This window comes from Dermacentor variabilis, chromosome 8 (genome assembly GCF_050947875.1).
Source record: "Dermacentor variabilis isolate Ectoservices chromosome 8, ASM5094787v1, whole genome shotgun sequence".
Taxonomy (NCBI): Eukaryota; Metazoa; Arthropoda; class Arachnida; order Ixodida; family Ixodidae; genus Dermacentor; species Dermacentor variabilis.
Window position 1 is genome coordinate 102,390,983 of NC_134575.1, and position 20,656 is coordinate 102,411,638.

Below are 20,656 nucleotides of genomic sequence, written 5' to 3' on the forward strand. Positions count from 1 at the left end.
AATCAAAATACAGCATTTTCTATTTATTGGCCACATAGAAGCATGTAATTTTAGGCACCACAGAAAAGCTAAGTCATGCGAGATGTCTCGGGAAGGCAAAAGCACTAGCGCCTTCTATGCCAAATTGCTGATTTTCGTTACAATACCAAAAATGTGGTTACAGTCTTTCAAGCTTTCTGAGCAGAAATACACATACACTGCTACATAACTATGGACAGTGCTCAAAAACGCACTACACTGAAATAGGCTTTGATGGTAGAATTATTTCATGACAAAATACCCTGAATTTGCGATTCGTTCTGCCATGCCGAAAGTCGTACATATGGAACTACAGAGCACAGCACAAATATTGCTGGGTGACGCATTCATGCAGCTGTGCACACGAAAGTAGCCTTGCAGGCAAAGTTCATGTCCTGTTTTAAGTTAAAAGCAAGAAATGCAGCGACGGCATTCAGAACTTCTGCAGCACCTGGTTCAGACCGATTGGCTGTGGATGTGGTTGAGGCCTGCTTTCTTCGTCGAAGCGAACACACTCAATGCAGTTTGCGTCGCATTTGTCTTTCCGCCCTTCACAAATGTGGTGCAGTGCCCGCAGGGGTGTCTGCATAAGCAGCCGTTTGGTGTACACCATGTACCTGAGCGCATGAGGGTTGGACCCTCCCGCGTGTAGCCGTGCACGACTTAACCGCGTCTGGGGAAAGTGGGATCCTGGAAGTTGAGCCGATGCCGGGCGTTTGGACATTTAGCGCCCACCGACACAGGTAACAAACCTCTTTGGCCTCTACTTCTCATAGATGGCGCCTCTAGCCTGAGACACCTAGAGGAAAGTCGCGTTTTCCTGTCTCTCTCTGGAATCTTCGTATTTCTGCATTCCTTTTATTCCCTCCTATATGCTTTTCCACTTACTTCCAACATTCCCGGCAGCAGAAGTTAACCTTGTGTTTCATAACCACCCTTGGTTACACGTATTCGGTTATAGCGGTAACGTAGATATGAGGTTCGTGGAGCCTGTGTTTACAGGTCATACAGCGTCTCCTCACTGGTCTCAATGGTGGGTGGCTGGCGTTGCTGCCGAGTAATTCACCCTTAGATATGGCAAGTTCATTCCTCCACTCCCCGAACCCTCTCAGATATGAGGGTGCAGCGAATAAGTTTTCAAGTTTTTTGGGCGAAATATTGACGATTGTCTACGATTTCATGTAGTGCACCCTGTGAAATAAACGAAAGGCAGTAAAAATGATCTCGCTTTTTCTGCCTGCAAAACACTGATGGAAGTTCTTGGGCCAGGTTATAAAGTCTCCAAGTTGGCAAGTGGTGATGTCCTCCCGGAACTCCGCGAAAAAAGCAATATAAAAGGCTGTCTAATCTATTGTCATTCTGGGATCTCCCAGTGATAATAGCACCACACCGCACTATGAACACTACTGGCTGATTTGTTCCCGATGCTGATAAAATGGAGCTGATTGAAGCTGAGCTATTAGAAGGCTGTAGAGATCAGAATGTGTTGAGTGTCAAGAGAATGAACGGGAGGGGCGATGCTAAAAAGACCGAAACGAAGCACTTAATTCTAACTTTCGGATCAAGTGTGCTGCCCGAGACCATTCAGGCAGGGTACCCGCCGTGGTTGCTTGGTGGCTATGGTGTAGGGCTGCTAAGCACGAGGTCGCGGAATAGAATCCCTGCCATGGCAGCCGCATTTAGATGGGGGCGAAATGTGAAAACAACCGTGTACTTAGATTTAGGTGCACGCTAAAGAGCCGCAAGTGATCCCAATTTCCGGATTCCCCCACTACAGAGGGCTTCATAATCAGATCGTGGTTTAGGCACCTGAAACTCGATATATAATTTTTAAAATTTTAATTGAGGCAGCATACCTAAGGTCACGGGTGAGACCCTATATCGCGAAACCTCTACGTTGCTGTAATTGCCAAAGATTTGGCCACAGTCCACAGAACTGCCGAGACCGCAAGACTTCTGCTAAATGTAGTGCCCAAGAATATCAATTCTACAATTGCGAGAATGGTCCACATAGGGTGAACTATGATGGCGACAATGCCGCGTACTCGCGGTCCTGTGCATCCTGAAAAAGGAAAAGAAAAGACATGGAAATCGGTGACGGAAAACATATCGTACAAGAGGCATGCAGGCGCGGAGCGTACCTGCAAAATAAAAGCTTTGGCGGAGTGGTGCGTCAGGGGGCAGCGCCATAACTGCCTCTGGCGGCTGTCCGGCCGACACACAGTGCCGGCAGTCACGCCATCCGCACTCCAGTCGGCTGCAGCGAGTTGTGCGCTGCCGTCTCAGAAGAAGTGACCACTGACCTCCAGGCTGGGTGTCTCAAAGGCCTCGTCCCCTAAGACGAGGCATTTTCCACAAGCACACCACTCGCTAGAACGCGTATCGGCTCTGAAGAGGTAATGGACACAACAGCGACCCAAACGGCGCGCTTAGCGCCAAAGGAGTGGCGTGTATTTCTCGACCGCTCCAAGAGAGACAAACTTCGCATTATGGCACCCGGAAAGGTCTCTGTGACCTAGCTCGTCTTTCTTAAACACACAGCACAAAAACCCTTTAAGCATGGGTACACAAATATTACCCTCAAATGTCAGGAATTGTCGAAAACCTCGATGACGTTAAATAAATCCTACACCGTTTTAATACAAAGGTGCTGTGGGTTCAAAAGACACACTTTAAATCTACACAAGCAAATGTTTTGCAAAGAGAGAGACGACGTTATTGCGTCTGCTGGTGGCGTAGCAGTATTGCAGACAAGTCTGCAACTCGCCAACATGTGGCCCTTCCGAGGGCGCTTCAGGCAGTGTCAGTCCTGCCAATACTTTTTATTAAATTGGTCACTGTATGCTCTATACACATATCCCCAAGTTACCATTTGGGAAAAATTTTTATAATTTTGTTGATCAGCTTATGGCACCCTGCGTACTTGTGGGTGAAATTAAAGCTTGCAACACATTCTGGGGAGACTGGCGATGTTACCCTAGAGGTCGGCTTATAGCAAATTTCCTTGTGAGCTCATGTGCGTGCCTCTTCATTAAGGAGGAACCGTCGTATTACAGTTTTAGTCATATTTCATATTGATCAGCAGACGTAGATTGGCTGTGCCTCTCTATGGCCCGATTTAGAATGACATGTAAAAAAGAGACCATTTGGAATTTACCACTTGCCAGTAACTCTAAACGTAGTATTCAAACATTAATACCTTCCGCATGTCTTTCGCTGGAAACTAGCCGAGGCTAATAGGAAATGCTTTAGTGAATCACGAGATTTTGTAAGTAATTTTAGTATAGATCATGTCGCATCATATTCTACCACTTTTATCATTGACGCAGCAGAAAACTTCATCCCCCAAACAAAAGGTGGCCTAAGTGGAAGATGAGTTCCCTGGTGGAACGAAGACTGCAGACAAGCTCGGAAGAAAGAAAACAAAGCATGGGGCATCCTGCGCCGATACCAGCTGCAGAAAATCTTGTTGACTTCACACAGTCTAAATCAAAGGGAGGCGCATGCAACGGCAGGCGAGGAGAGCAAGCGGGAGAGCTTTCTGTCGTGAATAAATTCCTATACTCAAGAAACAAAATTGTGTAATTGTGTAATGCGCTCAGAATACTAATGGAGAGGAATTGCGCCCACTGCCCTTGGTAAATAATCAAGGAAACAGGCTGGAAGACCTGGCATACGCTCTTAGAGCCCAATTTCAGTATTATCTAGCTTGGTATTTATCATACATAGACATCTCTTAAACACAAGGAAATAGAACGTCGCAAGACACTAGACCGCAAATGCATAGGAACCGATATATATAACTGTCCTTTCAACATTGTTTAGCATAGAGCAAGCAGCATTGAACGCTTGCAAGAGCTGTGCACTGGGAGAAGACACGATCATCTGTGGCATAATCAAGAACATGCATATGGACATACGAATTACATTGCTCGTACTTAATAACACTTGGGCAGAAGTTTTTAGGATACTTTATATCTGGGGTAAACGTTACCTTTGTGTCGAGCATGGTGCCTAGAAATTTGTGTTCTGTGGTCACCGGCACGTGATGTTTGTGCAGTTCTACATTGTACTCTGCAATTAAGTCTCTCTTTCGTGTGAAAAAAAAGCACTCGAACTATAAGAGGATTTAGCTTAGAACCATTTTCCCCTAGCCATTTGCACACTTTGCTGAAGCGAACCTGAACACGTCGCTCACATATTTCGAGGTTACACGAATTGAATTCTAACAGTATTTCATCTACGTATACGGAATAAAAGTTATTCCGGAGTATCTTTACCGCAAAGAGTTTATTTTTGCAATAAATGTGTGCAGCTGAATATACAAGATTGCGATAACCCAGTTGCTTGAATAAATGAACTGTATGGAGCATTGCAGATTCTACAACGAAATGTACGCTGTGATAACCAACTTTTCATTACATTCATCATGTTGCCTTGAATACATATTTCTGAGAGGTCTCGTAACATCTCATATCGCAAAGTTGTATCGTATGCATCTTACATGTCTAAAAACACGGAAAATAAAGAACTGATAAAGGTGTCGCGAGTGTTTGCCCCAATCCGCACGAGATAGTCGGTAGTCGACAGACCCTATCTTGAAACCGCACTGATAAGGGTCAAGCATTTTGTTTACTTAAAGGAAGCGCAAAAGACAACTGTTTATCATTTTTTGAAGAGCTTGTCTAAGCTGCTTGTGAGTGCTACTGGCCAGTAGCTTGATACGTCGGATATGTCTTTCCCGTGCTTCAACATCGGGACTACAAGACCTGATTTCCATGTGGATGGAAGGTATCCAACAGGCCAAATAGAGTTGAAAAGTGCCAGAAGTGCCATCTGTGTGTTGGTGAGCAGATTTTTAACCATGTCATACACAATTTAGTCAGCTGCTGGTGCAGAGCCACTACATACGCTCAAGGCAGCTCTCAGCTCAGCAATATTGAAAGGACAGTTTCACGGTTCATTATGTTAGAAATTTGGTGCAGTGATTTAAGTTCTGCTACTTGCTTGTATTTAAGGAATGGTTCTTAGTGGTGTATAGAGCTTAATACTCGCTCGAAGGGTATACTTAGGGCGTCGGCCTGGTCTTGCAATGTATTCCCTTGGTTACTGACCAAGGGGAATGGCCCCATTTGCTGCGCTTTTAGCTTTCTGAGACCATTCCAAACAATCGTCTCTTGTGTGTAAGAATTTATGTTTGATAGAAACCTCTCCCAGCTTGTTCTCCTAGACTCTATACTAGCGCTGCTTCCCTGTGAGATGACTTGTTTAATTTGAATGGGATTTTTCTGCTGTCGGTGATCGGCGTGGTATGTCCCATGCTGTATTTTGCCTCTCTCGTGCCTGCTTGCAGTCGTCATTCCAGCATGGTACTCGTCTTTCGCATGAGCTGCCACTCGTTTGTGGAAGCCATTTTTCAGCTGCTTCAAATATAAACTCGGTAGCATGCGCTGCTACGTCGTCTATACTAAATTCGCTGAGAAAATCTAAGGATAAGAAGTGGGTTTCTTAACATGTTCCAAGTTGGTGGAGGCTACTTTCCACCTATGGGCGTGCGGAGGACAGTCCTGTTGTCCAAGTTTAGGGCTACTGGTAAGCGCTCGCTTCCGAATAAATTTTTGTTGCATTCCATTCAAATTCAAAGAAAATGGAAGCACAGCCAATCCACAGATTTATTGATTAATAGGAATAACGATAAAGCTTTTAATAGGTTGGTATCTTCTTATGGAAGAGGCGTGCAGCGCAGCTTAATAGGTAGTTTTCTATTGGCCGGCCTCTCGTGCCGAGTCTCCCCAAAGAGTTTGTGATGGGCATTAACATCACTGGTGATCATGTATAGTTCTGGGAGCTGGTGAATGAGGCTTTGAAATTCCGTTTTCGCGTGGTGATAATCAGGCGGTACATAAGCGCGACATATGGTTATCAACTTATTGAATAGAATTGCCCGCACCGACAGAGCTTCGAGGGGTGTCTGGACAGAAAAAGGCTAGCAATCAAAGGACTTATCTAAAACAATTGCTACGCCTCCGACCGTGGCCGCAGCATGGGGCGGTCTTTGCGAAACATGGCGTAACGCCTCGGAAAGTCTGTGTGCGCTGATTTCAGGTGCGCTTCCTGAACACACCGCTTTCGGTCTATAATTGCAAAAAAGCTCTTTAACGTTTTGGAGGTTATGGTGAAGTCCGCGAACGTTCTATTGAAATAATGGCGTGTCCTTATTAAAAAATACATTTGTGATGTGTGTTTAAGTAATGTAATCCATCTTACAGAGCCATTGTCAGGCCCTGTGGTGCGGGATTTATTTTTTCTTTGAGCAATCGCGACAATCTCGCCGCTCCTTAGGTGGTCGCTGGCTCTTTGTTGTGCCCATCGCTCTTGAGATGGGCTGTGTTTGACGTAAAGTCCTCGGCACGTCAGACGAGGCATTTGAGGCCACCAGCGCAGAAGTGGATGGCCACTTCTGCTGGGGCGGCGGAGCAGCGCTAGTTGCATCCGCCAAGGGGGTGGACACCGTTTCTGGGGGCTCAGTGCGAGTGGCCTGGACAGCCGCGTGAAGCCGTTGTGTTCGCTGACCCTTGACTCGCCACATCGCGAAGGCTGTTTTTGAGCTGGTATTATAACCACCTACGTGCTTTCTTGAATAATACGTTTTCTTTTACCTTGATTATTACAATTTCTTTTTTTCCATGATGGACAGGACCACGAGTATGCGTCGTGCTCGCCATCAGAGTTTACACAGTAGGGAGTTTGGACGTGATTCAGAGGGATGTTCGTTAGAATGGCATGTCGCACAAATCTTATGGCCTCAGCAGTTCTGGAACTGTGCCCGAATCGGTGGCACTTAAAGCATCGCAGAGTATTTGGGATACATGGTCACACTCGGATTTTTACATACACTGTCTCGATAGTGTGGGCAGGATGCTTGAACAAAATGTAAGAATAAGGTGCTTGATGCCGATCTCTTTTCCCTCAAGCCTCATTTCATATTTTTGACATTGGCTACATTCTGATCATTCCCACGCTCTGGTAGTTCGGTTTCAGTCAATTCAATAAGATTATCCTCAGAAACGACTCCTCGAATTGTGTTCATGGTGCGGTGCGGGGTAACTGACCCCAGGATGTCGCCGAACGACACTAGCTTAGGCAGATTTCCATGTTGTTTCTTATCACGGAGTTGCAGAATAACACCGCTCGCCATCTTAGATATTTGATAGCCTTCACCAAGAGTTTCCGTCAAAAATTTCGCAACTATGATCGGTTAGATTATTCCTGCTGCCTTTCCTGATTTTTGGGAATGGATTACATGGAATCGGGGAATAGTTTTTTTGTTTTTGGCGACCAAAAGACTGAAAGGTGTCACCGGTGCGCCCCTTCTTGAGGGAGCGATCAGGTAGTGGGGGGAACGTACTAGCCATAAGTGAGTGTGTATTTTCAGTCGGTAACGCCAGTTACCCACCATGTAACACTACAGGGGGACGCTGCAGGAGCTGTAAAATAGCTGCTGCAAGCGCCAGCTGTACGTTACCACTATAACAGAATATGACATAGCCTAGGTTGGCTGCTCACAAAGGATTAACCCTCGCTGCCTGGAAGATGGAAATGCAAAAGAGAGAAGACAAGAAAGATTGAAAGGGAGTGAGAAAGGCAAAAACTAGAGAGGACGATAGCAAAAGGCAGCTACCGATTTTTCGCGGATGGGTCAGTCCGGGAGTGCCACCTACGTGAAGCCGAGTCCAAAGGGGTGTGTTGTCACTGCGGAGGGGCCTTAAAGGTCGAGACACGGAGCATCAGTTCAACTCCCAGGTTCCCATTTTAACCGTTCACGGCTAAGCCACACGCAGTTAGACGCGGGAAGGTCCAACCGTCGCGTGCTCGGATACCTGGTGTTGCAATTCACCAAACGCCTGCTGACGCAGACGCCCCTGCGGGGAAGGGCACTGACTGCAGCCATGTTCAATTTATTTGAGATTGCCGAGGGGGAAGGAGGGGAACTGCCTCCATGCACTTTGCGCTATGTGCATAGATTGCTCAGTTATTTTGTTGAAAAATGTGAAAATAAAATTAAATCTCTTGGCATCGCTGTCAAAATAAATAAATAGCTGAGAACAACCAACAAAACCAAACTTCGAAGAACCATGCTCTGCAGGCTTTATGCGTTTGCGTCTGCACATCGGCGTGCATATGTAATGGTCCTGGGAAAATGATGGAACATGGCTATAGCGAATCGTTTTGGGGATGGGAGACAGAAAAAAGGAATAGAGGCAATCGCCGAAATTCAACTGTGCTTTACTGCGTAAAAAAATTCAAGAGCAGTAGTTTCTGTGCAGAAACATTGGAAACAACATTGCAACAGCGCACAGTGCAATCATACCAGATTATCGTTATGTCTTCAATCACTGCTTAATGTCCTGATGTGCGCTAGATTAAAGGCCCTCTTCTAATCTACGGTATAGTACCATTCCTCGCTCTTCATCTCCGCAGACGCCGAAACCTACTGTGTAAATATATCTCCTCTGAATAGTTAAGTGACGTGGTGCTAATGCAACCGTCTCCTTCCATTTTCATGCCGGCACCGTGAGCTGTGGCAATGTTGTTTGCAATATTTCTGCGTAGCAGCTTCGGCTCGTGCAATTTTTCCACAGTAAAGCTCAGTTCATGTTCGGCGATTTTCTCTCTGCATTCTTTGTGTGTCCCGTCCTCAAAAGGGGCATTATAACGATGTTCCATCAAGCCAGCAACCAACTAGCCCATCCAAGTCTCTTAATTCTGGGTGCGGTTTTAGCACGGCCATGTGCACTTCTGAGTCTGCTGCCACACGGCATGTCAGAGTTGAAAACGAGACAGCTGCGTTTGAGTCCTGTGTGCATGCTGTTAAGCGCTCACATCCTGTCTGCGCGAGTTGCAGGTACAGCTGTGCAGCCCAAAATCAAAGCTTGAGTAATAAAAAAGAGCTCAGCCATGGTTGTCGGTCGTTGCTTTTACACTTGCCACGCGGCACCTATCCCTGTGCAGCCTTGAGGTACAGTAGAACGCGCACTTGGTGAGCAATTTATGTTTTGTTATTTTGCTGTAGGATTCGAGTAAGGGCGAACTTCAGACCTGCATACCTGCTGAGCCAATGGCTCTGACATTTTGGTGCGAGTTTTTCCTGTGAACCATCTGGAGAGTGCTTAGCTTCACTGGCGCTCTTACATGCCATCTAATACAGCCGAAGTAAACGCATGAATACTTGGTGCGCGTTAAACGGTGGTTCCAATAAAATTTTGTATCTTATGAGTTCGTAGTTTCCTACCTCCAAACTGTGTCTTTACTTGCGCCACTGTTAAGAAGGTATGGACTCGTCCCTCAAACTACTGACCTTATCAGGAAGGGCTCGCTTACTTCATGTTTCAGCAAAAAAACCCACGCAGCTTTATGTGCACAATTTTAGAGCGCCGTTGTTGCCTCACGTAGGTGCGCACTTATGAGTTCATGCTTTCAGGATAATTTATTCGCGTATTTTTTTATTCCGGCCATGCCTTAGCTTTTGCGCGTCGAAGGCGCTTATGCTGCAGGACCGCCAAGTATGCAATTTTTTGGGACACTACTATACAAGTGCTGTCGGAGATAGTGCTGTAGGACCTTTTGTTGCTTAGCTGTGCGAATTTCTTTGTTCAAATCGTGTGTACTGTAACTTTTGCACTATCCGATGAAAGCCACGTTACATTGCAGTCACTGTGTGTGTTTTAATATGTGTAGCATCATACGTGCATTGGATATCGATCTTGAGCACGCGTTAGCTTTTGCATTAAATTCAATCTTAATCTTGTGCAAGCATTGTTATGAACTGAACTGCTTTGAGGCGCTGTATGAAATATTCGTCTTAACAATGTGTGTTCTGCTTTACCGACTGTGACTGCGTGTATCTCCGCTGATCTCGCCGTACTTGTATTTATGCCGACGTTGATTTTTTACCTTTTCTGTTCAGGCTACTTGCTTAATGGCATCGCCTAGGCCTTATCTCACTTTTCGCAGGCTTTAGGCTGCAGCTCCATGTCGTGATATGAAAGCATCCAAGAAAAATTATTTTCTAACTAAATTCGCACAGCGTGCGCTTATGGACAACTCCGGCACTTTTTCGATGTCTACTGATTTCAATAACATTTTTGAAATATTTTATATTCGGCGCCTCCGAATGTCTGTGCCAAGCGATACGATTGCAAGGTCACTTGGTTTTCCTTAAAGTGAATAGATTGGTTGCTTGTTCCCAGCTAATTTCCACGAATATATAATTTTTTTTAGCGGCCACTCTGTTCAAGAAATTTTCAAAAAGTGTAATGAACATTCAGCCATAATGTATTAGTAGGCACAAGCATGCCACAAATATCTATATAGTTGTAGCACTATGCTAAGTCTCATTTCACGATTTCAGAATAAGTGATAACAAAAAATTGGCAGAACGCCTCACCACCCTGACCACTCTGACAAAGAGGGGCAGTTATTTTGAGAATCACTTTTGAGATTATTTTCACTTTCCCAGGATTCTGTTACATTAGCATTGGGCCAATGTGCCTGACACTAGAATGTCATTGGTAATTACGAAAACAGTATCTTGCAATCACAACACATTCCCATTTATAACATAAGCAAGTAGGACCGCCCATGAGCTAAGAGTCCTATACAAATGTCACACTATGATCACAAGCACATTTTTTGAAAAGAAGGGAATGACCTACTGGCTTCTATTGTTTAACGGTAGAAAAAATTAATATTCCATCCGCTGTTAGCCATAGTTGGTATGTACTATACTTATTATGCCAGTAACAAATTTCTCACGTGGAGCTTGAGACTGAGCAATCAGGATAATGCATGTAACGTATCCATTCTATGGGGACCAATAATGTTTTATGTTTGTTTTTGCAAATTATGTTGGATAACTGCCGATTTCTGGTATTTGGAACACAGTCGCAGTGTCACTGTCAGATACAATGGGCACAGTATATTTGTGCTTTTTCAGTTATCGAAACACTTAGTTTCTATTACGAGTATGTACACTGATGTGTATCCTAAGCGCCATGATGAGACTTCGCAACGGTAATTGAAAAGTTAATTCAGTTTTAATTAAAAAGGGTCTTTCTTGCAACATATTCTGTGACAAACAGAAAACAAAAATTATACTCAGCAATTACGTAACATTGAAAATTGATTGCATAACTGCCGTATAGGTCATGCACTAGATTTGGCAAGAAATAAGGTGCCTGAAACTAGTAGCAACAAACAAATTTGTTACTGCTGGAGGTTGCGGAGAATTCAGTAAAGAGATTGTGACCCACCATTTTTATGTGGTATTTATCAGCGAGCTTGTTGGTCACGTGGTTTCCGTAGGTGAACAAAACAGATCAACAGTCTAAATTCGGTGCGCAGCCCCCGTCCCATTGGTGCATGGTCAAGTGGGATGAGCATACTGGCCCCATGAGTTGATTACGGTGCTCTCCTAGATACATCTTCAGGCACCAGCCAATCTGCTGCATGTACATTTGACCAAATATACGCATGATCACAGGAATAGGCTACAGTACCCCTGACAGAGACAAGGCAAATTTAGCAGTCTGATCTGATTATGATTTGATGATCTGATTATTATCTGATTATCTGACGATCTGATTATGAGGCACACCGTAGTGGGGAACTCCGGAAATAGTGGGGACTCTAGGTCTCGCAAACCATCTTCTGGCACTTTCGTGCACGAGAACTGCGCCTTACTTCAATACAGCAAGCCTAAAAACACACGATCAAACAAACACATCGAAGCACCTCGCACTAACGATTGAAGACGGAGCAATAACAACCAGCCTTATTTTACCGGTCACGTGGGACCGGAGCCGAATAGTGCCATCTGTATACTTTTGCGGCCGTTGGGGCCTCCGTGATGCCTGAAACAATGACCACTACAACAGGTTTTATGCCATATTGCGCCCATTTACACACATATGTTGCGGGACAAAAAGAAGCATTGACATGCTTATATTGTACGCTATAGTTTAGCGCAGAAATAAAGTACATGACGTATTCTTGCTTTTGAATCCCTCAAGGCCGCATGCAGTTAGCAAAAATATGGCCTTGAAGGTCTGAACAAGCTAGCCTGAGAAAGCTATCGCTGGGGCTTGATTTGAACGATTTCAGCATCGGTAACCAACCCGCCATGGTTTCTCAGTGGCTATGGTCTTCGGCTGCTGAGCAGGAGGTCGCGGGATCGAATCCCTGCCACGGCGGCCGCATTACGATGGGGGCAAAATGCGAAAACACCCGTGTACTCAGATTTAGGTGCACGTGGAAGAACCCTAGGTGGTCGAAATTTCTGGAGTCCTCCACTACGGCGTACTTCATAATCAGAAAGTTGTTTTGGCACGTAAAACCCCATAATTTAATTTTAATTTTTAGCTTCGGTAACTTGCCTTAAAGCCCTCAAAGACGTTATGCGCAGCCGTTAGCTGTACTACCTCCGTCGTCACTTCGTTTCTGTTTGAACGAACTTCCTACTGCCGTTTAAATGCAGCCCAGAAATTGTTGACACGATCTCGGAGGTACACGTGTGCAGCGTATTTTGTTTCCGTGTCCTTTGTAACTGTGTACGTCGCATAGCAACAAATATACGAAGGTATTTATTTTGCTCGTGAGCCGCAGGTTACGCTTATGTGGTCCGTATCTTGTTTTCGCAGCGGTGTCCTTACAGCGTGCCGATCGAGCTCATATCGTCCATGCCTTCTGCGTGCATTAGTGCACACAGAAGGCATGGACGATATGAGTTCTAACCCACCAAGATTCCGCGAAAAAAAACTGCACGTTTCTGCAGCGTGCATTTGTCACGTTTAATTGGGGTGTTCCAGAAATGTTCTGCGTTTGATGTGTTTCGACCCCAAGTGCTGCAGCCACTGCATTCCAGCCTATACATATGACGCGGCTACTTACGCGCGGTTTTGCTTAGTTTTTCGTGGCCATCTTTGTCATTTACCTGCATATGCGATAGAAACCGCAATGCGCGTTTCCATACCATTATTTTGGTTTTTCTAATTTCAATTAGCGTCTTGTTAGACTTCGCCAATGTCAGCGTCTTTTTAAAGAAGCTCTTGCTTGACAGTAAAAACCGCTGAAATGGTACTGAAATAATCAGACTTTTTTATTCCTGGAAAAGTGCGTGAGTGGTAAGTTCACAAGAACTTAGTGATACCCAGCCCTGTTTTAGAACTAAAAACAATATATCTAAACGTTCTACAGTGCCTGAATCTTACTGTGATGTGTCAATATCTCAATACGCTCTCAGTGCGGTACCCCTCGCACCACGTAGAGGGGGAATGCAATTGTCCAGTTCACTCTGAAGTAATGTACATCACTTTTTTGTATCATTTGTTCCATGTAAAGATTTTACGTGGGTGCACTGTTGCCTGTCCGTGTTACGAAAGCAACTTGAGATATTATTCAACAGTATTGAACACATTCTATTAAATGTTTATAGAGTGCAAATATAGTGCTATTCTTAGACCGGTCGCACTTTAGCTTCTTGGTATGTCCTATAAACGCTCCTCTATAGAAGTCAGTACATATGATGTCATATGATGGAACATTTTTAGAATGGGAATAGAGAGCCAATCTATAGACAGGCCGCATTATAAGTGCTAAAAACGTTATATAATCATTCTTCTATAGAATGTTGTACATATGACGACAATAAACTCTCTATAGACCGCTTATAGAGGGTCAATCAAGAGTCAGTCAATAGACAAGTCGCAATAGAACTGTCAAAAACGTTCTGTAAACATTGTTTTTATAGAATTTATTTATTTATTTAATTATTTAAATGCGCCTTACAGGCCTTCGAGAAGGCATAGTGTAAGGGGCAAATACGGTAACATAGTATGGAATCGAGGAAAAAAAATACACATCAGCATAATGAAAGGAGTACGCACACAACATGGAAAATTAATACATTAGCAAATACAATATGTAGACCAATAACAATATATGGTAAACAATAAAATAATAACATTGTAAACGCTTTCGCATGTTATAGAGCAGTAACAATTGTAAAAAAAGTACATATGATGGTACATATGATACAGTACACCCTCAATAGTACATATGATACCAATACACCCTCTATAGAACGTCTATAGAGGGCGAATGGAGGCCCATTCTATAGACAGGTCGCGTTAGAAGCTTCAAAGACATTCTATAAAAATTGATTTATAAAATTCAGTACATATGACGTCAATACAACCTCTATTGTAAGTCTATTGCGTGTGAATGACTTGTTTCTATGGACAGGTTTTTTAGATTTCTTATAGAGATTCTGTGCTGAATACTCTATAATCGCGAGTTTCTGTAGAGTCCCTTTTGGCTCCATCGGAACTCATTAGGAGTTCTAAACGAACTCTAAACCTATTTTCTAAGGGCCCAGTACGTCACTCAAGTACACACACAAAAAAAAACAAGGCAGTATACTAACCTGTTTCAATCAACGCTTTCCAGATGGTTGGGGTTAGAAAAACCTCCCTGGCGTGTGTTCCTCTCGAGGAGCGCGCCGATAAAGCATAGCAACGGGAAGATCCTGTGCTGACAAATGCAACTGATGCCATCTAGCATTGATGCAATGACGTTGACACCTCGGCAGCGTAACAGCTCGTCTCTGCGGGAGGGTAGGCATTCACCGCACGTACATCAGCATAAGTTGAGGTGACAGCAGTCATTACTTTTAACACCTTGGTGCAAAAGCAAAAAGCAAACGGGATGACCAGTGCTTACGGTTCGTTTCGCCGCATCGCGATGCGTTGAGCTTGGGGCACGTTATCTACACCGCGTGGCGGCGCGTCTTCAGCGCTTACATCGTCGCTGAACTCACCACCGTCTAGTTCGAACGAGCCAGATAAGGCCCCCGTGTCGTCGGAAGACATTGTTAATTCGCGTTTTTCGCGTTAGCGCCACGTGCAGTACGTGATTACCATGCGTTCTGCGACATTTAGATTGCGGTTTTGTCGGCTCGGACGTCGTCGACTCATTGTTGAAGACACCCGAAGCAGCTACCCGTGTCGTTTTCGGCCCGCCGTTAGTTTGTGTATTTAAAATTATTGACGAGACCCTAAGCAAATTGAATCACTTAACCGGTGACAGGACTGTCGAGGCCATTTGAGCTTGATAACGTCCTTACATGCTTAAAAAAATTGCCGGAGTTGCCCTTTAAGCCGAATTAGCCCATCATCCTCCTCGAAACTCTCTTAAGACGAAATTAAATGAGAACGGAGAACGTGTGAAAAATGAAAGACGGCCATATAGTGTCACGAGTGAACTCTGTTGGAACAATTTGCTTCATATCAACAATGCCAGGCTTTGAAATACGCTGAGCCACCCGCGACTGTTAAAATAATCCTAGAAGGCCGCAACGGCTCAAAGAAGTTGGCATTTGTGCGCCAATTCTCGCTTCCTTCTGTGCTGTGCGTGCGACGCCGTGATGTCTGCGTGTGCGCGCAAAAGCTGTCTCCACTCAGTGGTCGAAGGAGCCAAGGAAAGCATCGGGAAACGAACTGTTTACATGAGAATGCAGAAAATGGTGAAGAAAAGGGAAGTGAATGAGGACGAAAAGGTAACTTGTCGGTGGGAGCCGGACGCACAACATCCGCATTACGCTTGCGTTGCACTACGAATGGTGCTACGGCGACGGCTACCAATTCGTCCACTAAAATTTTTACGTTCACTACATCAGGCCCTAGGAATGTTAGCCAGCGCCACTCAGAGGAAAGGTGGGCTGATGTGGAGATAACACGCTTAGGGCTTGGTCTAATAAACATAAGTACCCAAGTAAGTGGACGAATTGATAGCCGTCGCCATAGCACAATTGGTAGAGCCACGCACGCTTAATGCGGAGGTTGTGGGTAGGGCTCCCATCAGTGACAGGTTATATTTTCGTCCACCTTCACTTTCCTTTTAATTATTTTCTACATTCAAATTTAAACCATAGTTACTTTCCCCGATGTTCTCCTTGGCCTCGCTCTCGTGGGCTTTGTCTGGTCACGAATAACTAAATCGAGCGCCTCAGTTTCCCTTCGTCGCTCCCTTCAACTAGTGAGACGGTTAAGCTTTGTGCGCGCATTCACGTGTTCTCCTGCTCGTCGAGGTGGTGTCTGTGTGCGTGTGCGCGCATCAGTGTTTTTTTCTCTTTGCTGCTCTAGTGACGTTTGAAAAATACACGGAATTGACTTCCATGTATTGAGCGGCAGCCGCAAGCGTGGACAGCGTTCGCTCCCTCCTTCTCCTGGCCCTAGCGCGTTCTGGAAATGCTATAAAAGACGTCCCCGCCAAACAGCCTTCAGCAGGTGCGTTTGAGTCGCTCTCCGAGACAGAAGTTGTAGAGCTGGCCGCTCCGTATCGGTATAATTAAGAGTTCTTGTTACACGTTACGTCCATCGCGTGGTGTCTCTCTCTGGGTCCCTCCCTGCTGTTTAGGCTCCCGACTGCGACGTCCACGCTTCCTCTACGGTGTTGAGCATCCGTTTGTATCAATTGAGAGCACCTGGCCACGGATTGATGTTATGAACGTTACCATTATTTCCTGCGGCCGTCAATGTTGATGAGAAATTCAATGGCTTTCACGCGGTGACAGGGAACCAACTGGAATGGCTTTATTCAACAGCTTAAGCGTGTCTTGGTCGCTCTTTTTGGTCGTGAAAGTGTCGTGCACCAGAAATATGCAAGATATGATCGCATACTTGATGTATGCAGTTGACGGCTAATAACGGCAAAGAAAGTTTGTTCTGAGGAGATATTTGTGAAAATATTTTTCATTAACCCTATCAAGTTCACATTTGCAATCAAAGCACAAGCACCCTGTGATATAAAAATTTATGATTTCCTGACTAACACGACTAGCGTACGGCAGCCTGCCTACACACCCATTTAGACGACAATACGCTGTGCTGATAATTACCGATGGTTATTTGTTAGATAGCAGGTCAGCGCCCTATTTCAACTCAGCACAGAGCCCTAAATAGTTAGAGGTCTTCTACGTGTGTACTTAGACGTACTTTATTTAGTCCAGGCTAGTCAACCTGCTTCACGAAGGGCAATATATTGCTCATATTATATGGTTGAGATTTTGGAATGTTGCAATAGAGAAAGGCTACGAACTTGTACGAAGAAAGCGTCGGCTAAAAATGTCACAGCATTGCCCGAAAGGGGAAGCACCGATTGCCGTAGCAAATTATTAGACAGCTATACGAAGCAAGCATAGTAGGTTTATCTGTCGTGTAAACTTGTACACATCCGCTAAGTTAACATGCAGGGTGCCACGCGCGCACAGACATACAGGAACACATCTCACACGATGACCGCGAACACTCTCTCGCAAAACGCTGGCGCGAGGAAAAGCTGCAGCAGCAGCGAGCAAATCGACCTTCGCTCTGCCTCTCTGTGCAACGCTAACTAAACGGCGAGGACACAACACACACGAAGTTATCAGCCGTCGGCGCGCCCAGACTCTGTCCCCACCATTGCAGGTCGCTTTCAATATAGAGCCCGCGCGACCACGTTGTGCCACGCCGTACGCAGCCGCCGCCGGAGTAACCCCACCCAATACCGAGGCATGCGCGCGCGAGATCGAGATACTATCTTCGGCTTACTCTTACACGCTTTCACCCGCACACACAACATGCGGCGTGAAGCCACCATGTTGACGCACTTGAACTTGAAACGGAACATCAGGCCGACGGTGGAAATGGCCCGGGAGTCCCCGTATAATTGACATCGCAATAAAAGCAACAATGTATAGTTAAGCATTAATTCCATCGTTGTCAACATACACTCGCTTGATGCCATTTAAAATTGAGCCAGAAGGAGCATCCGCTACTGTCACTGAGTACTGACTTCATAAATGTTTGTTAAACATATGCACTTTATTATTTATTGTCATACAGACGACTACTTCTGGGCTATTTGGTTCAAGCATTATTACGGTGGTATTAGAAAGAAGACATGATGAGGTAATAAAGGGCCTCACTAGTTTCTAAGTTTATATAGATAAAAAGCAGATCACTTTTTCAAGGAGGGTGCCCGGGTGTGAATTTGGTCGACCATTTGGTATATTGTTTGAAAAGTCAAAGTCGATCCGCGTAAACGCAGTGCTTGCCGCATATTCCTGGACGTTTTTTTCTATATTGTTTGGAGTCTTTTACGCACTACCATGTTTATGCCACGCAATCAAGCCGCTGCGAACGAAAAAGGCGGGCTTCACGCGTCGACCTTGTAAACACGGTCAAAAGCTGTTGAGGAAGCATACAAATGTTTTGCAAATGCCGCTGCCGCGTCGGCCTTCTGCTGAGGTTTGCTGTGTTGCGACGGCACTTACCGAAGCACTTAGGGGTGATACGGTGATAGCTCAGACTTATTATCAATCTTTCATGCTCTGCGCAGGAGGGACACCGCGCCATGGCCAGTGAAAGCTTGTCAGCCATGTTTCAATTTGTCGACGGCGAGCGCTACATCTTCTTTCGTGATCCAGACAAGGTGCGAGAGGCGCTCCAGTTCCAGCCGCGGGACGGAGACATCGTAGAGGTTGTGTACCCAAAGTGTGGCATGCAGATGATGCAGCAGATGATACAGCTCATAGTACACGATGGGCATTGCGCCAGAGACCTGCGCGAGTTTAGTTCGAGGGCGCCCTTTCTGGAGGACTGCGGTGGAAACTGGCCAGGAGAGAAGTCTTGTACCCGGCTCTTCCGAACGCACATTCGCATGGGTAGGATAGCCGTCAGCACCGATGCCAAGTACGTGTACGTCGCACGTAATCCGTGGGACGCTTGCTACTCGCAGTACGTCATGAACCAGAAAATGCCGCTTCGCCCAATGCGAGAAACATTCGACGAGTTCCTAGATATGTTTCTCGAAGGCTCCCTTACAAATGGCTGCTACTTCCAGCACGTTCTCTCTGGCTACACAAGAAGAAAGGAGCCCAACGTCTTCTTCACGACTTACGAAAGCATGATTCGCGACACTGCAGCGACTGTGCTAGATTTGGCTGACTTTCTTGGAGAGGTGCACGCCGAAAGGTGCGTTCAATGCTGCTACTTTTGTCACTTCGGTGAAATTATCCCTACTTTGTGGTCGACTTGTGCAATCTGATCTGGTTTGAAGCTTCTACTTAGCAGTAATGTGTGCCTAACTTTATGATGCCCGAAAGCAAGGTGACATAATTTTGTAGAGTGTGCGTCTTTGTTTCTGTCGCAATTAAGCCAAGACTCGAGGTGCGTCTGTACTGTTGCCGGTGCCACAGTGAATTATTGAAGTAGGCACCAGCAACGTTTGGCTCTAACAACTAGTTTGCCTAGTGAATGCTGACTCACACTGCGCTCACTGTGCTATCCAGGAGCCAGGGCAGCGCGTTCTGACTGGCGATGCCTGAATGAGCATGGCGCGTGCGCACATTAGCGCTCATACTCATGAACTATGTGCATATACCAGACCGTTATGCATATTGGTTTGAGTGGAACGGATAGTAAACGTCAAGCTAAATGTGTCTAATACTTTCAATAGGCGACGGCAAACGCCAACGTTTTTCCTTCGTTATCAGCTCGTGCACCATCGATGTGCGACGCCTGTAACCCCGTTGCCGGTGTAGGCTTAGGCGCAGCATATTTCTTGCTGAGCGTGCGAAGACCCACAGCGCAATATCAGACTTTGTTGTCGCTTTCAGTGGTTCGTCTTCGGGTAAAAAATGTCAATTTTACGACGATTACCTACTTGAGCGGCTGCTAGAGCAACAAGGCACTTGAAGTTTGGCCGACATTTAAATCTTTGTACTAAGGAACGCTCTAATAAGAGCGAATAGGTTGTCCATATCGAACATGGGATCGCTGTATTAGTACGAAAGAAGCTCTCATTGCAAGATACATTATTCATAAAGACGCTAACCTTTAGGTTTGCTTTTCTAAATTTAACAATTGTTTTATTTGCTTACTTGTAATGCCACTGCATCACGTCCTCGCTTACACTACTGCAATTCAATTTTGCTTCTCCATAGATTGCGGAAGGACAACGGGCTTCTCGCCACGATTGTACAGGATAGTACACCTGCGTTCCTGCGAAGTATTCTTGAGATAGAAACTCGTGAAATGGTTGCCATGATGTTCCGCAGCCCAGCGCTTGCTTCCTCTGGGCTAACGGAAAGAGACGTCGGAGATGGAACTTTCAGCCTGGTGTGCCGGCCTGAAGTTGGGGCCTGGAAAGAAGTTTTCACGCAAGAGCAACTGCGAAGAACTGTTTCGAAAGTCGAGGAATCTGTCGGAAAGCATTTTGTACCTGATCTGTGGAATAAGGAATGGCACGAAGTTCTGCAAGCAGCATTGTAAATGCTCAATAAAGTGTTTGCTTAGTGTTTGTACCATATGCTCACGGCAATGCATTATACGTACACCTCTAATACCTATCCTTTGTGCGTTCGAAAATAAAGAAGATGATGTCATGTAGTGCATCGGCTACGGCCATGGATGCTGACTCGTTTAGTTGCTGTCACAGATAACGAACGGTCATGCGTTTCACTCAGAGTCTGAACGTCAGTCCTTTTGTTTCGCTTCATTAGCTACCGAAACCTGCGAAGTCATGGCCTCACATGTGCAGT

General features: G+C 45.4%; 1 protein-coding gene across 4 annotated transcripts; it reads left to right on the top strand.

The window, feature by feature from the left end:
* The first annotated feature begins 235 nt into the window (after positions 1 to 235).
* On the top strand, positions 236 to 20,419 carry LOC142591203 (sulfotransferase ssu-1-like). Of its 4 annotated transcripts, none has more exons than XM_075703564.1 (3): positions 236 to 761; positions 18,454 to 19,088; positions 20,060 to 20,419. In XM_075703564.1, the coding sequence occupies exons 2-3, from the start codon at positions 18,469 to 18,471 to the stop codon at positions 20,385 to 20,387; spliced, it is 948 nt and encodes a 315-aa protein (XP_075559679.1). In that variant the 5' UTR covers positions 236 to 761; positions 18,454 to 18,468; the 3' UTR covers positions 20,388 to 20,419. The 4 variants fall into 4 exon arrangements, with proteins under 4 accessions (XP_075559679.1, XP_075559677.1, XP_075559678.1 ...); XM_075703562.1 differs by lacking the exon at positions 236 to 761 and adding an exon at positions 4,639 to 4,864; XM_075703563.1 differs by lacking the exon at positions 236 to 761 and adding an exon at positions 8,980 to 9,058.
* Positions 20,420 to 20,656: the final 237 nt, after the last annotated feature.

What these genes read in the sequence shown, in the direction of transcription:
- LOC142591203 (XM_075703562.1), top strand. Translation starts at nt 4,751, where the DNA reads ATGTCTTTCCCGTGCTTCAACATCGGGACTACAAGACCTGATTTCCAT. An exon ending in GAAGTGCCATCTGTGTGTTG is followed by an intron (nt 4,865 to 18,453) that starts GTGAGCAGATTT and finishes TGCTCTGCGCAG; the next exon opens with GAGGGACACCGCGCCATGGC. An exon ending in GGAGAGGTGCACGCCGAAAG is followed by an intron (nt 19,089 to 20,059) that starts GTGCGTTCAATG and finishes GCTTCTCCATAG; the next exon opens with ATTGCGGAAGGACAACGGGC.